Below are 18,801 nucleotides of genomic sequence, written 5' to 3'. Positions count from 1 at the left end.
CCTTTTTTTCATTTAAAAATAACAAATGGAACAACAGTAACAAACAAACAAACAAACCCTTAAAGCCTATAGGGGTAATTTGAAAACTTTAACAAGAAATACCATTTGCAAAACTGTGGAAGAATCTATCTCAACAAATAATTTGTTTTTAATTGACTTTCCCTAGGTATTTTCACAAATGTAGACATCCCTACGACTACCATCACAATCAAGAACTAGAACATTTCCATCACACCAGAAGGTTCCCTTGCTCCCCCTAAATCAGTCAAACCCTCATCAGTACCACCTACTCCTCCCACCCCACCTACAGGGGCCTAGGCAACCACCAATCTGATTTCAAGCCCTATAAATTGCCTTTTCTAAAATTTCATATATAAGGAATCAGCAGTTTGTGCTCTTTTGGGTCTGAGTTCTTCAAATAAACATAATGTTGAGATTTATACATGTTGTTGCATGTGTCAGCAATTAATTTATCTTTATTGTTAAGAATTCCGTTGTATGGATACCAATTGTTAATCCATTCACCTATGTTCATATGGCTGCACCGCTCCTAGTGACATCCTGCTCTTCCCCTCCCATCCTTTCCATTCCATTCCATAATTACCTGAGTCAAATTACCAGATCATATGGCAAGTGTACATTTAACTTTTTAAAAACTGTCAAATTATTTTCCAAAGTGGTTATTTTACATTCCCACTAGAAATGTACAAGAATTCCAGTTGCTCTACATCCTTTCCAACACATGGTATTACTCTTTGTATTTTTCACCACTCTGTGTAACTATGCAGTAGTATCTCCTTGTGGGCTCAATTTGCATTTTAAATTTGCATTTCTATCATCCATGGGTTTTATCAAAGTGAGCTATTTATTATCCATGTATTTGGAGATTTTAGCAAGCATCTTTTTTGTGCTAATGTCTAATATAATTCTGGTTTAGTCAGACAACCTTTTCTGTATGATTTCAATCCTTTAAAAATTATGAGACATATAGCCTAGCATATGATCTTCTTGGTTCATTGTCCACATGCAGTTGAAATGAATGTGTATTCTGGTGCTGTTAGGTAGTGTTCCATGAATGTCCATTAGGTGATGTTGATTGATAATGTTTGCCAAGTCTTCTATATCCTCACTGATTCACTAATTGTTCTATCAATTACCGAGAGGAAATCTCCAATTAATACTGTGGATTTATCTATTTCTTTCAGTTCTGTTAGTTTATGCTTCATGTATTTTGAAGCTCTAATATTGCATACATATTTAGGGCTAAGTCTTCTTGACGAAATGTTTATGTTTATCCCTGGTAATACTCTTGTCCTGAAACCACTTCAGTCTTTTTATGATTAAATTTGCATGGTATATCTATTTCTATAGTTTTACTTTTAAGCTGCATTAATACTTAAAATGAATTTCTCATATGAAACATAAATAGGTTTGCCAGGCAGGCCTGGTGGCTCAGGTGGTTGGAGCGCAGTGCTCCTAACGCCAAGGTCGCCAGTTCTATTCCCACATGGGCCAGTGAGTTGCACCACAGCTAAGATTGTGAACAAGAGCTCTCCCTGGAGCTGGGCTGCTCAAGCAGCCGGCAGCCAGCAAGAACTGCCCTGAGCTGCTGTGAGCAGCTGACAACCGGCGACCAACTGCCTCAGCCCGGGGAAGTGCAAGGCTCATAATACCAGCATGGGCCAGGGAGACGCATCCTACACAACTAGACTGAGAAACAATGGCTTGAACCCAAGTGGAGGTGCGGGCGGAGGGAGGCAGAAGAAGGGGGAAAAAATAGGTTTGCCTTTTTTTTTTACCCAATCTGACAATATCTGCATTTTATTTGGACTGTTTAGAATATTTACAATTAACATTATCAATAAAACAGGACTTAAATCTAACGATCTTTGTTCATTATTTGTTTCATTTATTTGTCCTTCTTCCTTTTATTCTGTCTTTTCAAATGAGTATTTTTTAGTACCCTTCTTAATTCAAATACTGGCTTATTAGCTATACTTCTTTGCTTCAGTTTTTAGTGGTACTCTAGACTTTATAATATGTTTAACTTACCACAGTTAATCTACAATTATTATTATTTTATGTGTAATATAAAAAGCTTACACAAGTATTCTTCCAATTCCCTCATCCCATCCTGTTCTACCATCATCATACATTTACGTCACCTTATAAACCCCAGCACATTGTTCATATTTTTGTTATAAACAATTAGCTTTTTAAAAATTAAAAACTGATTTTAAACAGTATTTAATATTTACTCACACATTAGCTATTTCTTCAGTGCTTTTCATTCTTTTATGTATATGTGAGTTTCCATTTGGTATATCTAAGTCTCGTTTATCTTCTGCCTAAAGAACTGCTTTTAATATTTCTTATAACACAGGTTTCCTCGTGATATATTCTTGCAGCTTTTGTTGGTCTGAAAAAAGGCTTCATTTTGAAGGACATTTTTACTGAATATATAATTGTAGGTTGACAAGTTTCAGTCTTTCAGCATTTTAAAGAAGTCATTATCTACTGACTTGCATAGTTTCGGTCAAGATGTCTGTAGTCATTAACTTTGTTTTTCTGTATATAGAAATCTTTTTCTCTAGATGCTTTTAAGATTTTCTTTCTGAAATTGGCTTTCAACAATTTTATTATGATGTGCTTCAAGTGTCTATTTGCTCTATGCTTTGTCCTGCTTGGGGTTTAAGATTCTCTCAGATCTTTTCGTTTATAGTCTTCATCAAACTTGGAGATTTTTTATGGCCATTATTTCTTTGTGGGTTTTTTTGTTTGTTTTTTCTGTTTTCCTCTCCTCTCATTCTGGGACTCAAATACATGTATGTTAGACAACTTGATCTTGTCAGACAGGTAACCAAATCTAAGGGGTTTTTTGTTTGGGATTTTTTGCTTTTTCTGTGCTTCATAATGTAGTTTCTATTGCTCTCTTCAAATTCACTGGTCCTTTCTTCTGCACTACCTAATCTGTTTTTAATCCTATCCAATGAATTTTTCTTTTCAGATAGTATATATTTCATTTTTGGAAGTTTCATTTGGTTCTTTTATACCTCTCATTGGAGGTTCATGTTTTAACTTATTCAGTATATTTATGACAGCTAGTTTGAAGTCTTATCTGCTAATTTCACCATCTTTATCATCTGTTTCTGTTTTCACTGACAAGTTATAATTTGTTTCCTCCAAGTTATAGGTTATATTATTCTAGCTTCTTTGCACTTCACATGGTTGGGTGTCAGATATGTAAATTTTACATTGTTGGGTGCTACATTTTGTTGTCTTATTTTAATGTTTACTATGACGGATAGTTAAGTTACTATGGATAAACTTTCAATGCCTGTTTTTAAACCTTCTCATGACAAGTTTGAAGTACCCTTTATTCTAGGGCTAGCTTAGCCCTACTATAAGGCATGACTCTTCTGGAGTCTCTACTGAATGTCCTGGGCTCTCTGCTCTACTCTACTTTAATTTGGTTGGAATTCTAGTATCTGCCAGCCCTGAGTGAACTCTGTGAATTTTTTAATAATTTATTGAGCTTACACACCTTTCTGGTCTTTCTTTGCCGGGCTTCACAGAATTTCATACTACACCTGGGCAGCTCACTTATCTAAAGACTGGGGTAACCTGAGGCAGAGTTCTGGTATTCTTCCTCTGGGCAGCTTCCTCCTCCGATATTCCAGCCCTCTCATTAGTTACATTAGCCTCTCCAAATCCCAAATTTTGTTTCAATTCAGTGAGACTGTCTCGCTCCGCTTGAGCTCTTCCTCTCCACACTGTGGTCCAGAAAGTGGCTCCAACCAATAAGCCAGTGCAATCAGACCTGCTCTTTTCTCAGGAAGCACAGTCCTGTCTGCCTGTTGCCCAATCGTCTCAGTCCTTTCAGGCTGCTATAACAAAACACCACAGACTGGGTGGCTTATAAACAGCAGAAACTTACTGCTCACAGTTCTGGAGGCTGGAAGTCCAAGTTCAGGGTGCCAGCATGACTGGGTCAGGGCCCTCGTCTGGGTCACACTTACTGCTGTAGCCTCACATGGCAGAAGGGGTAGGGGACTCTCTGGAACCTTTAATAAGAGAACTAATCCCATTCATAAGGGTTCCTCCCTCATGACCTAATCACCTCCCTAAGGTCATCATCATGAGGGATCAGAACTCAACATATGAGTTTTGGAAGGACACAAACATTCCCACGATAGCACCAACATTTCAAAACTGTGGTTTCATGTGTTAGATACATTTGATAGACAGAATTCAATATATGGACTAATTGAAGGAAAATGACATCCTCCACAGTACTGACCCTTCCCATCTCTCCTATCTAAGTACAAAAAATATCTTTTTGTTTATTAAAGTCTTCTCTTATGTACTTCAATATTATGAATTTTCTTCAAACAAGTCCCATATGTCTTTTACATTTATTCCTCAACATTTTACTTTTTTGTTAATTTTCTGAAAGGGATCTTATCCTCCATGATCTCTTCTAACTACAGTCCTTACAAAAGAAAGTTAGGTATTTTTTGTGTTAATTTTGTTTCTGCCAAACTACCAAGGATTCTTATTAGTTCTAATGAGTTTTTATAGATTCCCTCTGGTTTACCCAGGTGCAGGATCATATTATCTGTAAACAATAATTTTGTCTCTTTTGTAATATTTGTATTTTTTCACTATCTTCCCAGATTGCAGAAAAATATTAAATAATAGTAAAGGTAGTGTGTGCACTCATATTCTTTCCAACTTTAAAAAAAATACTCCAGTACAGGATTCTGGCTATTGACTTGTAACAGTTATTTTTTTATAGTGTTAAGGAAATACATATATATGCGCACGTGTATATGTGTATACACACACACACATTATTAAGAGTTTATCAATAATGGATACTGAATTTCATAAAATCCCATTTCGTTAAGTATTTTATTCCTACTAACATATCACGTCATATATTATACTAGTATGGATATTTATTATATTAATGGTTTTCTTAATATTGAATTACCCTTGTGTATCTAAATCCTATTTGGTAATTCAGTTTTTCCGCATACGATTGCATTTTATGGGTTTATAACTATTTTATTTATGATTTTTACATCTACACTCATTACTATAACTGTAGTTCACATTTTTGGTATCTTTGTCAGAAACAGCATTATCCTAATTTTATAAAATGTATTACTTTTATAGTAAGAAATGAAGTTATAAAAACAAAGCCTGAAAATTATTAATACCTCTCCAAATGTCCACCACTTTTTTTTTTGCCCACTACTGCCTTTTTAAAATTTATTTTTCAATTATAGTTGACATACAATATTACCTTAGTTTCAGGTGTACAACAGTACCCAACACTTTTTATACATTTGTTTTTCTTCTTCCAATTCTGGAGCTATGATTATAAAATCTTAACAGGTTATTTTCTCCCCCACCCTACATTTCAGAGTATAAATATTATAGATATATACTACAGATACATTCCTGAAAAGTTGCTTATAAGACAAAAATACATCTTTCAAATACTACTGTCCTCATAATTCCCTTTGTAAAATTAGAAGGTATTTCAGATACTAGCAGCTTTTCTTTTTTCCTGAAATTCTCTTCCCCTACATGTTTCTATTGCCCAATCCCTTACTTTATTTAGGTCTAAACTAAAATACCACTGCAGAGAAGCCTTCCCTGACCACCCTAATTAAAATACCCCCTACCACCTCTCCATCCATCTGTAGCCCTGATTTATATCTTCAGAGATATTCTGAAATACTTTATCCCTAGTGCCTAAAAAAGTACTTGATACAAGGTAAGTGGTCAATTAATATTTGTTAAAGAAAAAGTTCCCTAAAACATTTTCCCCCACTCTGGCGCCATACTACCTAAAATGCTTGTGACCAACCTGCAAGGCTACCACATAAATCGTTAAGTCTTGGTAATACACTAATCAGAGTGCATTGGTAAAATGACTCCATTTATCACATTCTTTCTTCCATAATCATCAGTTCTCCAGGTCATGAACACCTGGGGTTCCATGTAAAGGAAGAAAATATGAGTCTTCCAGAAATAAACTGTTGCACTCTTTTCCCATATTAACAATACCCAATCAGCACAAGGTCAATATATTATTCTGCCTATTGTTCTTGGCAGCTCCCCTCAGAGGATTAAATACCAACAGAATAACACTATAGCACAAAGAGAAAGCACTTAAAGAAGAACCAATAATTGGTCTGGGTGATGTATGGACGGAAGCCCCCCGAGTCCCTACTCTCTTTGGTGAATCATACCTGGAAGTGATCGTACAGAAAGTAAATCTTCAAGGAAAAAGTAGATGTTGATTATGAGAATAAAGTGTGTTCTGTAGCTGTGGCTTCTCTTAATGGACTTTGACCAGTTTTAGGTCAAATATGATAGGAACTTTTGAGTTACCAGATCCACAGAGAACAAAAGAAAAACAGTAACTTCACTTTATCCCCTTCCCACTGAACTTGCCCATAGCTATTTTGGAAGACTGAACAAACACTAACCAAGCAAGAAAAAGAATCCAGAGTCCAGAACACACAGCCTGATGTCCTAGCTTGTTTCTTAGTCACGTACCTACACCACTGTGCTGGTACTAAGTACCAGTAACAGCAGTATCTTTCACAGACTACAGAGAGAACAGATTTTTTTAATACAGTAAACTCTCCATTTTCCCACCTCATCTCTAACCAAGTATTTGTCCATTAGCGTGACAGCATTACTATATTTTAATTTAGATCATTCCCAATATATAGTCTTTACTAAACAATAGGAAAAGAAGCCAGGCCCTAGAAGCCCATATATTTCTGCTACTGTTATTTTCCTACTCCCATTCCTTATTCTTTAATGTTATCAATACCAATAACCAAAAATGCTAATAGTGAAAAAATTCTACATGTGTAAAATATCAAAACCTGAGTTTATTTTCTGATTTATAAATTATCTAAATTCTTAAGTATATGTATTAGATTAAAATACGATGGATCCCCACACTGAATTACATGGAACAGAATAACCGCAAAACAAAGACGACAACTAAAGAAGATACATAAATCTAATTTAAGATGAATTTAATTTCCGTATTTAAGTACAGTGTATACCTACACACTCTATAGTCCAAAACAATAAATTTTATCGGGAATTTAAATCTCTCAACTAATACTTGTGTTTTTTCTTTCAATTTTTTCCTCCCAGTTCAGTTCATTCTAATATATGCACATTCTAACAATTCAGGTGAGTCTGGCAGTACCTTCCCTCAACCTTCTATTACCTAAATTATAATGAGGAAACACGGCATGGACATGTACAATTTCATATACTGTGCATTTCTATTCTCAAGTACCTGTTTCCCATTAATTTCAAAACTAGTTCATGCATTGAATTCTATGAAGAAAAACAGAAATGAAATACATTGGATGCCTAACCTCTTGATTTTCTACTCCATTGCTGGAAAGCTCCAAAACAGAACCTCCACTGTCAACCACTGCTGAAGTCATTGCGTATTCCCTGAGGAAGCTTGAAATGCTATTATTCAATGTAATAAAAGGTTCATGGATGATTGCCAGAGTTATAGGTTTGCATTGTCATGTCTTAAAAGTCAACAGAGGAGTGTAGATATCCAGAAATCCAGTCTTCTAAAGATGATTAACGAGAGTACCTAAAAAGAGGAAGAATTTGAAAAGTTATTAAAAATATCTAGGAAGGATATAAAGCACAACCTATTCTGCAATGTACTTTTTAACATTTTTATAAGCTAAGAAAAAGGGAATAGGCTTTATACAGCCCTGTGTCAAAAGAGGGCAGTAATGAGCATTCTACTTCTAAGCATCAAGTTCATGAACATACTGAAATTAAGTTCGTACCAAGCTACTTACTGCACAGAGGTGACATTATGATATTTACATTCTAAGAGGTGAAATATTATAACTTTCTCCTTTATGAAGATGTACTTGTATTCCTGAAATATTTTCGTAGAAATTTTTAAATCTCTTATGCATTAAAAACATAAAACATGCTGGACCAAGACTTCTATTTGCCTACTTAACAAATTAAAAGATTTATTGGTTTGTAAATATTTCATTCTTCTTTGGCTTATTTAGTTTATTTATTTGAATAATATAATTAGAATTGTCTTTTGCTATGGTAGCAATCTCATTTTGGTGTTCATATTTTGAATAGTCTACAAGAACTATAAAACAGATTAATTTGAGTTGCTTACATTTTCAAATAGAGCAGTTTGAAAATAAAGTAGTGAAACATTTGGAATGCTTTTACTATTTATCATTCTTTCCTCAGTAATTTTTTTTTGCTATTGGTTCAAAATGCAATATAACAAATGGTTTCAAATAAACATAATTCAAGCTTTTTTCCCCAGTAGAGATAAATATCCACATGTACATCATCTAGATTTATGCATCAGATTATTCCTAAAAAAGATACATTTTATTTGATTTTGTATATGTTAAATTTTTCATAGAGAAATTAGAGATTTATTTCTAACAGCATTTCTTATATAAAAATTAAAGAATGCAGAAAAATTAAGTATACTTAAAAAGAAAATACATTTCTAATAAATCATTCCATTAACTGTACACCCTGTATTAAATTTGGCTACTGGAACCATACAAATGTGGAAATAAATAAAGAATTTCTATAAATTTCTACAATAAAAACGAAATACCTGAAAAACAACAGAAATTTCACCTCACGACCTAAAACCATTCAGTACTATTAGTCGCCTTTTTTATCTCATCAACAGAAAGTGGAAGTATTTGTATCTTAAGTGTAAAATTTAAGAAAAATCCACAGTCCCACACATAAAGCTCACCATTATCATGCAAGCTAATGACTATCTTCAATTTCTGTTTTCTAAACATACAGATAATAGTAGCAGAAATAACTTTTACTCACAATGTGAATGTTAAGCAGTCTAAGCATCCTTCACTATTTTCACAGCTTGGCAAGAGCTAAAATATAAACCAGCAGTTCTTTGGAACTAGCAGAAGGGGGGGAGGGGGAAAGACAGTATTAATATAATTCTATTAAAAAATATTTTGCCCAAAATAGGTGTGATTCAGGCAGTATGTACGTACTTCTTACAAACCATCTCCAAAGCCTGATGACACACAGTATATAATAAATGTAATAATAAATGATTTCTAGGCTATTGAGCAATCAGAAGTTTTTATGAAACTTAAAATATTAAGTTACCACTCAGTAACAATTACTGATTAAGGGCAGATTCAACATCTGTAGCCTATGCCCCATATTATAGTGTATATTTCCAGTGGCTGACAGTATAATCCCAGATCCCCAGGAGTAGAAAATCAACTTTTTTTTTTCCCCCTAGCCAGATACTGTTTTTATTTGGGAATGCTGCTTACAATGGGAGGGTAACATCAAATTTGTTTTATAGATGTACTTTTTTTTTCTTCTTTTTATTTTTTTTTAATTTATTGGGGTGACAATTGTTAGTAAAATTACGTAGATTTCAGGTGTACAATTCTGTATTACATCATCTATAAATCCCATTGTGTGTTCACCACCCAGAGTCAGTTCTCCTTCCATCACCATATATTCGATCCCCCTTACCTTCATCTCCCACCCCACACCCCCTTACCCTCTGGTAACCACTAAACTATTGTCTGTGTCTATGAGTTTTTGTTTCTCATTTATTTGTCTTGTTCTTTTGCTGTTTTTGGTTTATATACCACGTATCAGTGAAATCATATGGTTCTCTGCTTTTTCTGTCTGACTTATTTCGCTTAGCATAATACCCTCAAGATCCATCCATGTTGTCACAAATGTTCCTATATCATCTTTTCTAACCACCGAAAAAATCAACTTTTTAAAAACTAACCCCAAAAATTACTAAAAAAAAAACAATGTTAATGATATTGCCGATTAAGTCCCTTTCCTGCTCTCTCTCCAGATGTATGCACTGCACACACATCCCAACACGCAACGCCTCCTCAAACAGCCCTCCTCTGTTCAAAGGCTAATCCGCTGACCTACACACTGAAACATAGGCCTTGCTTCATCAATTATTCCCTCTTTGTCCTTAAGCTTCTCTTATTTAACATTGGGTCCTTTCCTGCACATCCAAACATTTACCAGACTCTCTCACTTTAAACATGGCAAAGCCCTCCTCCATGACCCTGCACAACCCTCCAGCTACTGCTCTAGTTCCTTCCTTTCTCAGACAAGGTTCTAGCAGGAAAATCCTCTACACTCTGTCTCCACTTCCTAATTTCTCAGGTACACCTCGTCCTATGGAACTGGAATCCATCACCACCAACTGAAATATTTACTAAATTCTGGTCATCAAATCCAATGGATGCATTTCTGTCTTCACAGGACTTCAGTCTCTGAAGCACTGACACTGCTGATCATTCCCTCCTTGAAACTCTACCCTGAATTTATCTTCTCCCTCTCCAGCTACTCCTTTTCAATTTCCTAATTTTGGAGGGGCTTGGAGCAAAAATACAAATGGAAGCCCGTATACCTCATGTATAAATATTTTAAAGTTATAAATCAAGCTAACAAGCTGTTAAATTGCATGTAATCAATAAATACGGTGAATGCTGCTGCCGAGTGCCATCCAACGGAAAAGCAGGGATCTTCAATATGGGAAGTGGCATGTCACACCTTAGTAACAGTGTGTGACAAGTTTCAACTTGTTTGGTGCAGTCAGTTGAATATGAGCTACAGTTGAGAGAAGCTGTGTTTTAAAGTGTGCTGTAAATCATGAATCACGAACAACGCATTAACATGAAGTTTTGTTTCAAACTGCAAAAAAGTGTTAAAGAAACACACATTATGTTAAAACTAGTTTATGGTGATGCAGTGACCAGAAAGATGGTTTGCAAATGGTTCGAACGATTTCACGTTTGTGAATCGATTGAAGACAAGGCGAGATTAGAAGTCCTTCAACATCAAAAACCCAAGAGAATGTTGAAAGAGAAAGCGAACTGATGCTATCAAACAGGTGATTGACTATTAGGAAAATTTCTGAGGATCTGAACATCTTATGGTTCCATTCAAAGCACTTTAACAACAGATGTGAACATAAAGCGAGTCAGTGCGAAATGTGTTCCATGCATTTTGACTGTCAACCAAAAGCAACAGCATTTGCCAATTTCGTAGGAGTTGTGCAATCGCGCTGCTTCAGATTCCAGCTTTTTAAGACATGTCATCACAGGAGATGAAACTTGATCTATGGTTATGATCCTGAGAACAAGGTTCCGAGTATTCAATACAAATCACCCAGTTGTCCATGTGCAAAAAAAGCAAGTCAATCAAGATCTGTTTAGGTCATTAGGGTGATAATTGTGCTTTTTGACCTGAATGGAACTGTGCGAGCTGAGTTTGTACCCAGGAACACTACAGTGAACCCTGACTAGTACAAGGGCTTATTAGAGTATTTAAGAAATAATTTGCATAGGAAACGGCCTGAGAAATGGGCAAATGGTTTCATCCTCCATCATGACAACGCTCACTCTTCTCCAAAGTCAAAAGGACCATGAAAGGTAAATGTTTTGAATAGATTCAGGACCTCGGGCAGCCACGACAGCACAACTAAAGACACTCACAAAAGAAGACTTTCAGAACTATTTCAGAAAGTGGCAAGAACAACAGGATAAAGTGTGTTCGAAGCAAGGGGGAGTACTTTAAGGGGGACTGATAGCAACATGTCTTTTGCTATAATAATTTTTTTTTAATTTAGACATTCACCATATTGTTTGATCACACTGCTATCCTCCTATACATATAACCTTTTATAACAACCTAAGAAGCTAAGTTGTGATTTGGAATTCTCAGGCTCCCTCAAGTCTTATGAGGGCACGGGAGAACCATATCCCACTCTGGCCTGCAACCTATCCCTTTTTCTCTTCCCAGCTTTGGCTCCACTCCATGCTACAAGGAGCCTCATTCACATACATGTGGACATCCCAGCCCACGTGTCCACATTCTGCCCAAATACCTGCAAACAGCAGCCCTGTGACATCCCTTAGGCCTAGAGAAGTCTGTACATATGGTATAGTCAAGAGAGGAGAGTCAGAAGAGAGACCTGAAAAGAGCCACATGAGCATGGAATTCTGGGGTTCAAACACTCAGAACTTGATTTAGAAATGGGTACCAGATGAACTAGTTCCCTTCCCCCCCCCCCAAAATCCTCATCTTACCAGGAGGAGTGTAGCTGGAGGGAGGCCAAATGAGTACCTTGAAAGCATAAGGCCCAGAGCAGGGTTCCCACTCAGCTACATCTAAGGACAGTGCTACTCTCTGGCCAACCCTTCCATGTAGGTGCTTCCAGGGCCCCTTCCCTAGTCCCCCTCTGACTCTACACTCTCTCTAAGCTATCTCATGTACTGCTGCCATGGTTTCACTCAACTCTCTCTTCCAGTCTAAACCATTTTATGGGTTCCAGATTGTCTACTAGACACTTTCTTGCCACTACTTCTTTGTGAAATTAAAGAGGATATGAATAAATCATAAGCATCTATTCCAGGATATCACAGGTAGGCACTGCATTAATTACTTCAGTCCTTCAACAAATATTAACTGAGCACCTACCATATGCTAGCAGTTTTTGGTTCTAGAGATATAGCAATAAATGAATAAAAAGTCCTTATTCTTACAGATCTTAAATTCCAGTGAGGAGAGATGACAATAAGCAAAATATCTACAGCACGCACGTAGATGGTGATAAAGGCTAAGGAAACAAATGAACCAAAGGGACAGAATACTTGGCAGGGAAGAGGGTTACAATTTCAAATTGGGTAGTCAGTGAAGGATTCATTACCAAAATGACATATGAGTAAAGACCCAAAAGTAGGAGTCAGCTATGCCAGTAAGTAGTCAAAGAGGAAATTCAAGATTTGCAACAAGGAGTACACCTGACTAGTTCAAAGGTCAGCAAGGAGGAAAATATGGCTGGAGTGAGGTGAGCAAAAGGAAGAAAGAACACATGATGATGACAGATATAAGGACCATGTAGGCCCTCTGCAAGGACTCGGACTTTTACTCCAGGGAGAAAGAGGAGTTAATGTGCAGAAAGATGACCCGATTATTATAAGGATCACTCAGATGCTGGGTTGAGAACACTCAGAAGATATGGACAGAGAAGCAGGGAGGTCATTTAGAACCTACTATAGTAATTAGGTGAGAAACGATAGTGGCCAGAACCAGAATGGTAGGTTCTAGAAAGAGTGAAAAGTGGTCAGTTTGGGAAGTATTTTGAAGGTAAAATGGGAAGATTTGCTAGCAAATTGGATGTGGGGTGCAAGGGAAAGAGAAGAGTCAAGAATGAATCCAAAGATATGTCAGCGCACCAGGAAGAGTCATTAAACGGAATGGGGAAAAGTGAGGGAGGAAAAGTCCAGTATGTCTCCAACTAAACTCATTTTTTTCTGTTACCTTCCTGAATGTATAACCTCTCCTACTGCACTCAGCTTACTCAGCTTCCCCAACATCCACACAAGTTGCCTAAAAACCCGAGATCCGTGACTCCATTCTCCATCGACACCATCATAGTCTCTCACTCTTGACCCCTTCTCTATAATCTCAGATCCTCTGCCCTAGTGTAGGTCCTTACTATCACTTCTCTCCATTGTTGTAATAGGCTCAGAATTTGTCCCTTTGCCTCTAATCTTCCCTCCCTTCCAGTCCATCGCCTGCAAATCAGGGTTATCCAAGACGGAATAACATCAGGCCTCTTCCAAGTCTTCAATAGTTCTTCATCACCTGCAAGATGAAAGCTCAACCTCTTTCAAGCATCCTGATTAAGCAGGAACAAGCAAGAGGTCTACGTCTATTTTTAGAAGTTATGAAAACGTTCATTCTCTATCTGAAGGTATGAAATATTCATTCTCCAGCTGAACCGATGCTCTACAACTAAGGACATACAGAAGATGCCACCTCAAGACTGGCAGGAGGGGCAGAGACGCAGAACAAGCTGGTCTCAAACCTGCGTGTGACCACAAAAAATCGGGAGATATCTTGGCTACAGAGGTCTCCCCAAGAAGAGCAAAGGGTCTCAGCCCCACACCAGGCTCCCCAGCCCAGGGTTTCAGTGCCAGGGAGAGAAGTCTCCACAACTTCTGGTTGAGAAAACCAGCAGAGATTGTGGATGAGTGAGACAGAGGAAGGCTGAAGTCCCAGGCCACCCTCTTAAAGGGCCCATGCACAGACTTATTCACTGATGACTCACTCGCTCTGAGCTCCACCTTTGGGGCAGCAGTTCAAAAGGCACCAGGGACATATGGTGAGAAACCGAGTTATCTGGCTACAGGGCAAGGGCTGGAGAGGCAGCTTTCTCCCAGACAAACGAGCTGGTGAAAGCCAGTGTTTCTTTGTTAAGCCCTCCCGCCTCCCTGCTTGCAGACACAGGCGGTTGCCATATCTGAGTCTCTATCTACCTGGCTAATGTTCCTTTACCCTGACCTGCTAATTCTTAGACCCCACCCCACCCAACTGTCAAGCACACCCAAGCCACTTCTAGTGGCTGTACCTACTACCGTGTTTCCCGAAAATAGGACCGAGCTGGCCCATCAGCTCTAATGTGTCTTTTGGAGCAAAAATTAATGTAAGACCTGGTCTTATTTTAAAATAAGACCGAGTCTTTATGATATGATATATGATATGATATGATACCAGGTCTTATATTAATTTTTGCTCCAAAAGACGCATTAGAGCTCATGAGCTGCCTAGGTTTCATTTTCAGAGAAACACGGTACATAAGGTCATTCTACTAACACCGGGAGACATAGGAGCCCTACCTAAATACACAGAAACAAACATAGGGAGGCAGCCAAAATGGGGAGACAAAGAAACATTTCCCAAATAAAAGAACAGAACAAAGCTCCAGAAAAAGAACTATACAAAATGGAGTCAAGCAATCTACCAGACACAGAGTTCAAAACACTGGTTGTAAGAATGTTTGCTGATCTCAGGGAGAACTTCAACAAAGAGATAGGAAACATAAAAATGGAGATAGAAAATCATAAAAAAAGAACCAATCAGAAATAAGGAATGCAATAATTGAAACGAACAATATATTACAGGGAATCAACAGATTAGATGAAGCAGGAAATCAAATAAGCGATTAGAAGATAACGTAGAAGAAAATTTCCAATTGAAACAGCAAAAAGAAGAGGACAGCTTAAGAGGCTTCTGGGATAACATCAAATGAACCAACATTCGCATCATTGGGGGTACCAGAAGGAGAGGAGAGAGAGCAAGGAACTGAAAACCTATTTGAAGAAATAATGATGGTAAACTTCCCTAATCTGGTGAAAGAAATGCATATTCAAGCCCAGGATGTGCAGAGAGTCCCAAACAAAATGAACCCTAAGAGGCCCACACCAAGACACATCATGATTAAAATGCCAAAAGTTAAAGACAAAAAAAGAATCTTAAAAGCAGCAAGAGAAAAGCAGTTTGTTACCTACAAGGGAGCTGATTTCTCAGCAAAACTTTGCAGGCCAGAAGGGATTGGCAGGAAATATTCAAAGTGATGAAAAGCTAGGACCCACAACCAAGATTACTCTACCTAGCAAAGCTATCAAGGAGCCTCCCGGACAAGAAAAAGCTGAAGGAGTTCATCACCACCAAACCATTATTACATGGAATGTTAGAGGGAGTTCTTTAAGACTAGAAGGAGGAGGAGGAGGAAGGTGGTGGCAATAACTGCATACCTATCAATAATTACTTTAAAAGCAAATGGATTAAATGCTCCAATCAAAAGATAGGAGGGCTGAATGGGTAAGAAAACAAGACCCTTACATATGCTGCCTACAAAAGACTCACTTCAGATCAAAAGACGCAATGAGACTGAAGGTAAAGGGATGGAAAAAGATATTTCATGAAAATGGAAACCAAAAAAAGCTGGAGTAGCAATACTTACACAAGACAATAGACTTTAAAACAAAGGCTACAACAACAGACAAAGAAGGACCTATTAATCTCATTTCTGGGTATTTATCCAAACAAACCCAAAATGCTACTTTGAGGGGACGTGCTCATCCATATGTTCATTGCAGCATTATTTACAATAGCCAAGATGTGGAGGTAGCCTGGGTGTCCCTCAATGGATAAATGGGTAAAGAGGAAGTGATATATATATAGAATGGAATATTACTCAGTCATAAAAAATGAATGAAATCTTGCCATCTGCAACAACATGGATGGACCTAGAGGGTACTGTGTTGAATGTAATAAGTCAGACAGTGAAAGACAAACGTCATATGATTTCACTTGCAAGTGTAATCTAAAAAACAAAATAACCAAACAAATGAAACAGAAACAAACTCATAGATACAGAAAACATTTTGATGGTTGCCAGGAAATATTCCAGGGTGGGTGAAAAAGGGGAAGGGATTGAGAAGCACAAATTAGTTGTTACACAGTAGTCATGGGGATGTAGGGTACAGCGTAAGGAATATAGTCAATAATACTGTAATAACTGTGTATGGTATTAGATGGATACTAGATTTATCAGAGTGACAGATGGGAGGGGCGTTGGGGGACAGGGTGAAAAAGGTAAAGGGATTAAAAAATACAAATTGGTAGTTACAAAACAGTCAAAGAAATGTAAAGCAAAGCAGAGAGAATATAGTCAATAATATGGTAATAACTACAACTATGTACAGTGCCAGGTGGGTACTGGACTAGTCAGGGGGATCATTACTTAAATTATACAAATGTCTAAACACTATGTTGTACACCTGAAATTAATATAAAATAATATTGAATGTCAACTGTAATTGCAAAGTTAAAAAAGGCAGGGAAAAGGTGAAAGACCTGTCTTTAGGTAAGAGGCTCAAATTTTCAGGTATAAAACAAGTCATAGGGATGTAATGTACAGCATAGGGAATATAGTCAATAATATTGTGATAGCGTGGTTGCTATCACAATATTTGGTTGCTGAACTTATCATGGTGATCACTTCTTTAGGTCTATAAATGTTGGACAACTATGGTTTATCCCTGAAACTAATATAATATTGTATCATATATTAGCTATATTTTAATAAAACTCTTAAAAGAAAATTCTAATTCCTCCCTTCCATCCCTTGTATCATTCTATCATTCCTGTCCTTCTTTGCACTTACACATAGCTGCCTAGAGTACAGACCATTCTCATCACAAAGTTTATGTGTATGATCTTATTTACACAAAGTACATAAACAAGGAAAACTCTGATCCATGATATTAGAAATAGGATACTATATCACAAACGGCTAATATTATTCATATATAAACAATACTTAAAATAAAGGAATTAAGAACCAAAAAACCAAGAGAAAACCAGGATAAATACACAATTCACAAAAACATATAAAAGTGGCCCTTAAGAGGGGAACCAAGATGGCGCAATACATAAACACTGTTTACTTTCATAACCACGTCAAAACTACAACCAATCTACAAAACAACCATTATTGAGAATCGCCTAAAATCAAGCTGAACTTTCAACTAAGGACACGCAGAAGCAGCCACCTCCAGACCGGTAGGAAAGGCAGAGACGTGGAACGGGCTGGTCCCACACCCGCGTGTGACCATTAAAGGCCGGGAGGGCTATTTCGGCTGTGGGGGTCACCCCATCCCCTAAAAGAGTGAGAGATCCAGCCCCACCCCAGCCCAGGGTTCCAGTGGCGGGGAAAGAAGTCCCCTAATTTCTGGTTGTGAAAACCAGTGGAGACTGTGACTGACCGAGATGGAGGGCGACTGCACTCCCAGGCGCTCCTGGTAAAGGGCCTGTGCGTGGACTTACCCACCATCGGAATCACTCGCTGAGCTCCAGCTCTACAGCAGCAACTGGAGAGATGGCAGGGACATACGGGGGAGAACTGAGCTGTCTGGCTTGGACAGGGGCTGGAGAGGCGGCTTTCTCCCGGACGGGGGAGCTGGCGGAGGCCATTGTTTCTTTGTTGAGCCTCCCCCTTCCTGGCTTGCAGACGCAGGTGGCCGCCATATCTGAGTCTCTGTTCATTCACCACGCCCAACTTTCGGGCACACCCAGGCCGCTTCCAGTGGCTTTCTCCGTGTAGACCGCCTGCCTTGGCTCAAGCTGCAGACTTTCCTAGGCTCTCTCAGAGGCTCACAGAACCCAGACAAGCAGCATCTGGCTTGAGCGTGTCCTGTACCTCTGGCTGAGCTGCCCTAAGTGAGGCCTTAGCAGCAGCCGGCCACGTTTCATGGCTTAGTCTCTCAAGGCGCTTCCCAGCACAGCACAGGCGGCAACCATCAGCAGATTCCTTTGTGGCTCCTGCCCAGTGGCCCCTGGGGCACAGGCTGTGCCTTAAGGAGACCTACCGTGGATCCCCTCCAAGGTGGTCCTGGTGCTGGCGCCCCCAGTGGCCAGCTTCAAAACGAGCCAGAGCATTACCCAGCAGCCTCCGCCTCCAAGTACGACACACCCAAGGGGCGGATTGGGCGGGCACCAGAGTCCTGCTGAGGCAGATCCTGCTCTGTAGTATCAGCCCCTGCACAACAACCCTTCCACTGTAGTCAAGGCCAGTCCTCATAACCAGTGAGCCCAAGGGTCAGTCCCTCACACTGATGTGCAATTATCACAGAGGAGGGCACACACAACCCACACAAGGGACTCACCTAGAGCCCATGGCTCAAGTGACCAGAAAAACTGTGTCACTGAGCCCCGCAGCACACCTACTACATAAGGCCACTCTGCTAAGACCGGAAGACATAGGAGCCCTACCTAATACATAGAAACAAACACAGGGAGGCAGCCAAATGGAGAGACAAAGAAACATGTCCCAAATAACAGAACAGAACAAAG

The 18,801-nt window shown here is 38.5% G+C and overlaps 1 protein-coding gene across 9 annotated transcripts in view; it reads right to left on the bottom strand.

Moving 5' to 3' along the window:
- Positions 1–18,801, bottom strand: part of ELF2 (E74 like ETS transcription factor 2) — a 95,700-nt gene that overhangs the window by 60,728 nt on the left and 16,171 nt on the right. For 4 of the 9 annotated variants that reach the window (XR_012498214.1, XM_019730822.2, XM_019730823.2 and 1 more), the window contains exons 2-3: positions 8,911–8,995; positions 7,425–7,657 (exon numbers count right to left, since the gene is read on the bottom strand). The exons of 3 other annotated variants lie outside the window; for them this stretch is intronic. Coding sequence is in view for 4 of the 6 variants with exons in the window: in XM_019730822.2 (XP_019586381.1) it covers positions 7,425–7,496 (72 nt within the window). In the remaining 2 variants the exon portion in view is untranslated. Of the gene's footprint in view, positions 1–7,424; positions 7,658–8,910; positions 8,996–17,775; positions 18,595–18,801 lie in introns of those variants that run through there. 2 more of the 9 variants (XM_074338504.1, XM_074338505.1) reach the window with 2 other exon arrangements.

Source organism: Rhinolophus sinicus, linkage group LG07, assembly GCF_036562045.2.
Source record: "Rhinolophus sinicus isolate RSC01 linkage group LG07, ASM3656204v1, whole genome shotgun sequence".
Taxonomy (NCBI): domain Eukaryota; kingdom Metazoa; phylum Chordata; class Mammalia; order Chiroptera; family Rhinolophidae; genus Rhinolophus; species Rhinolophus sinicus.
Note: the sequence above shows the minus strand (reverse complement) of the source record. Positions and strands in the feature narration are given on the sequence as shown.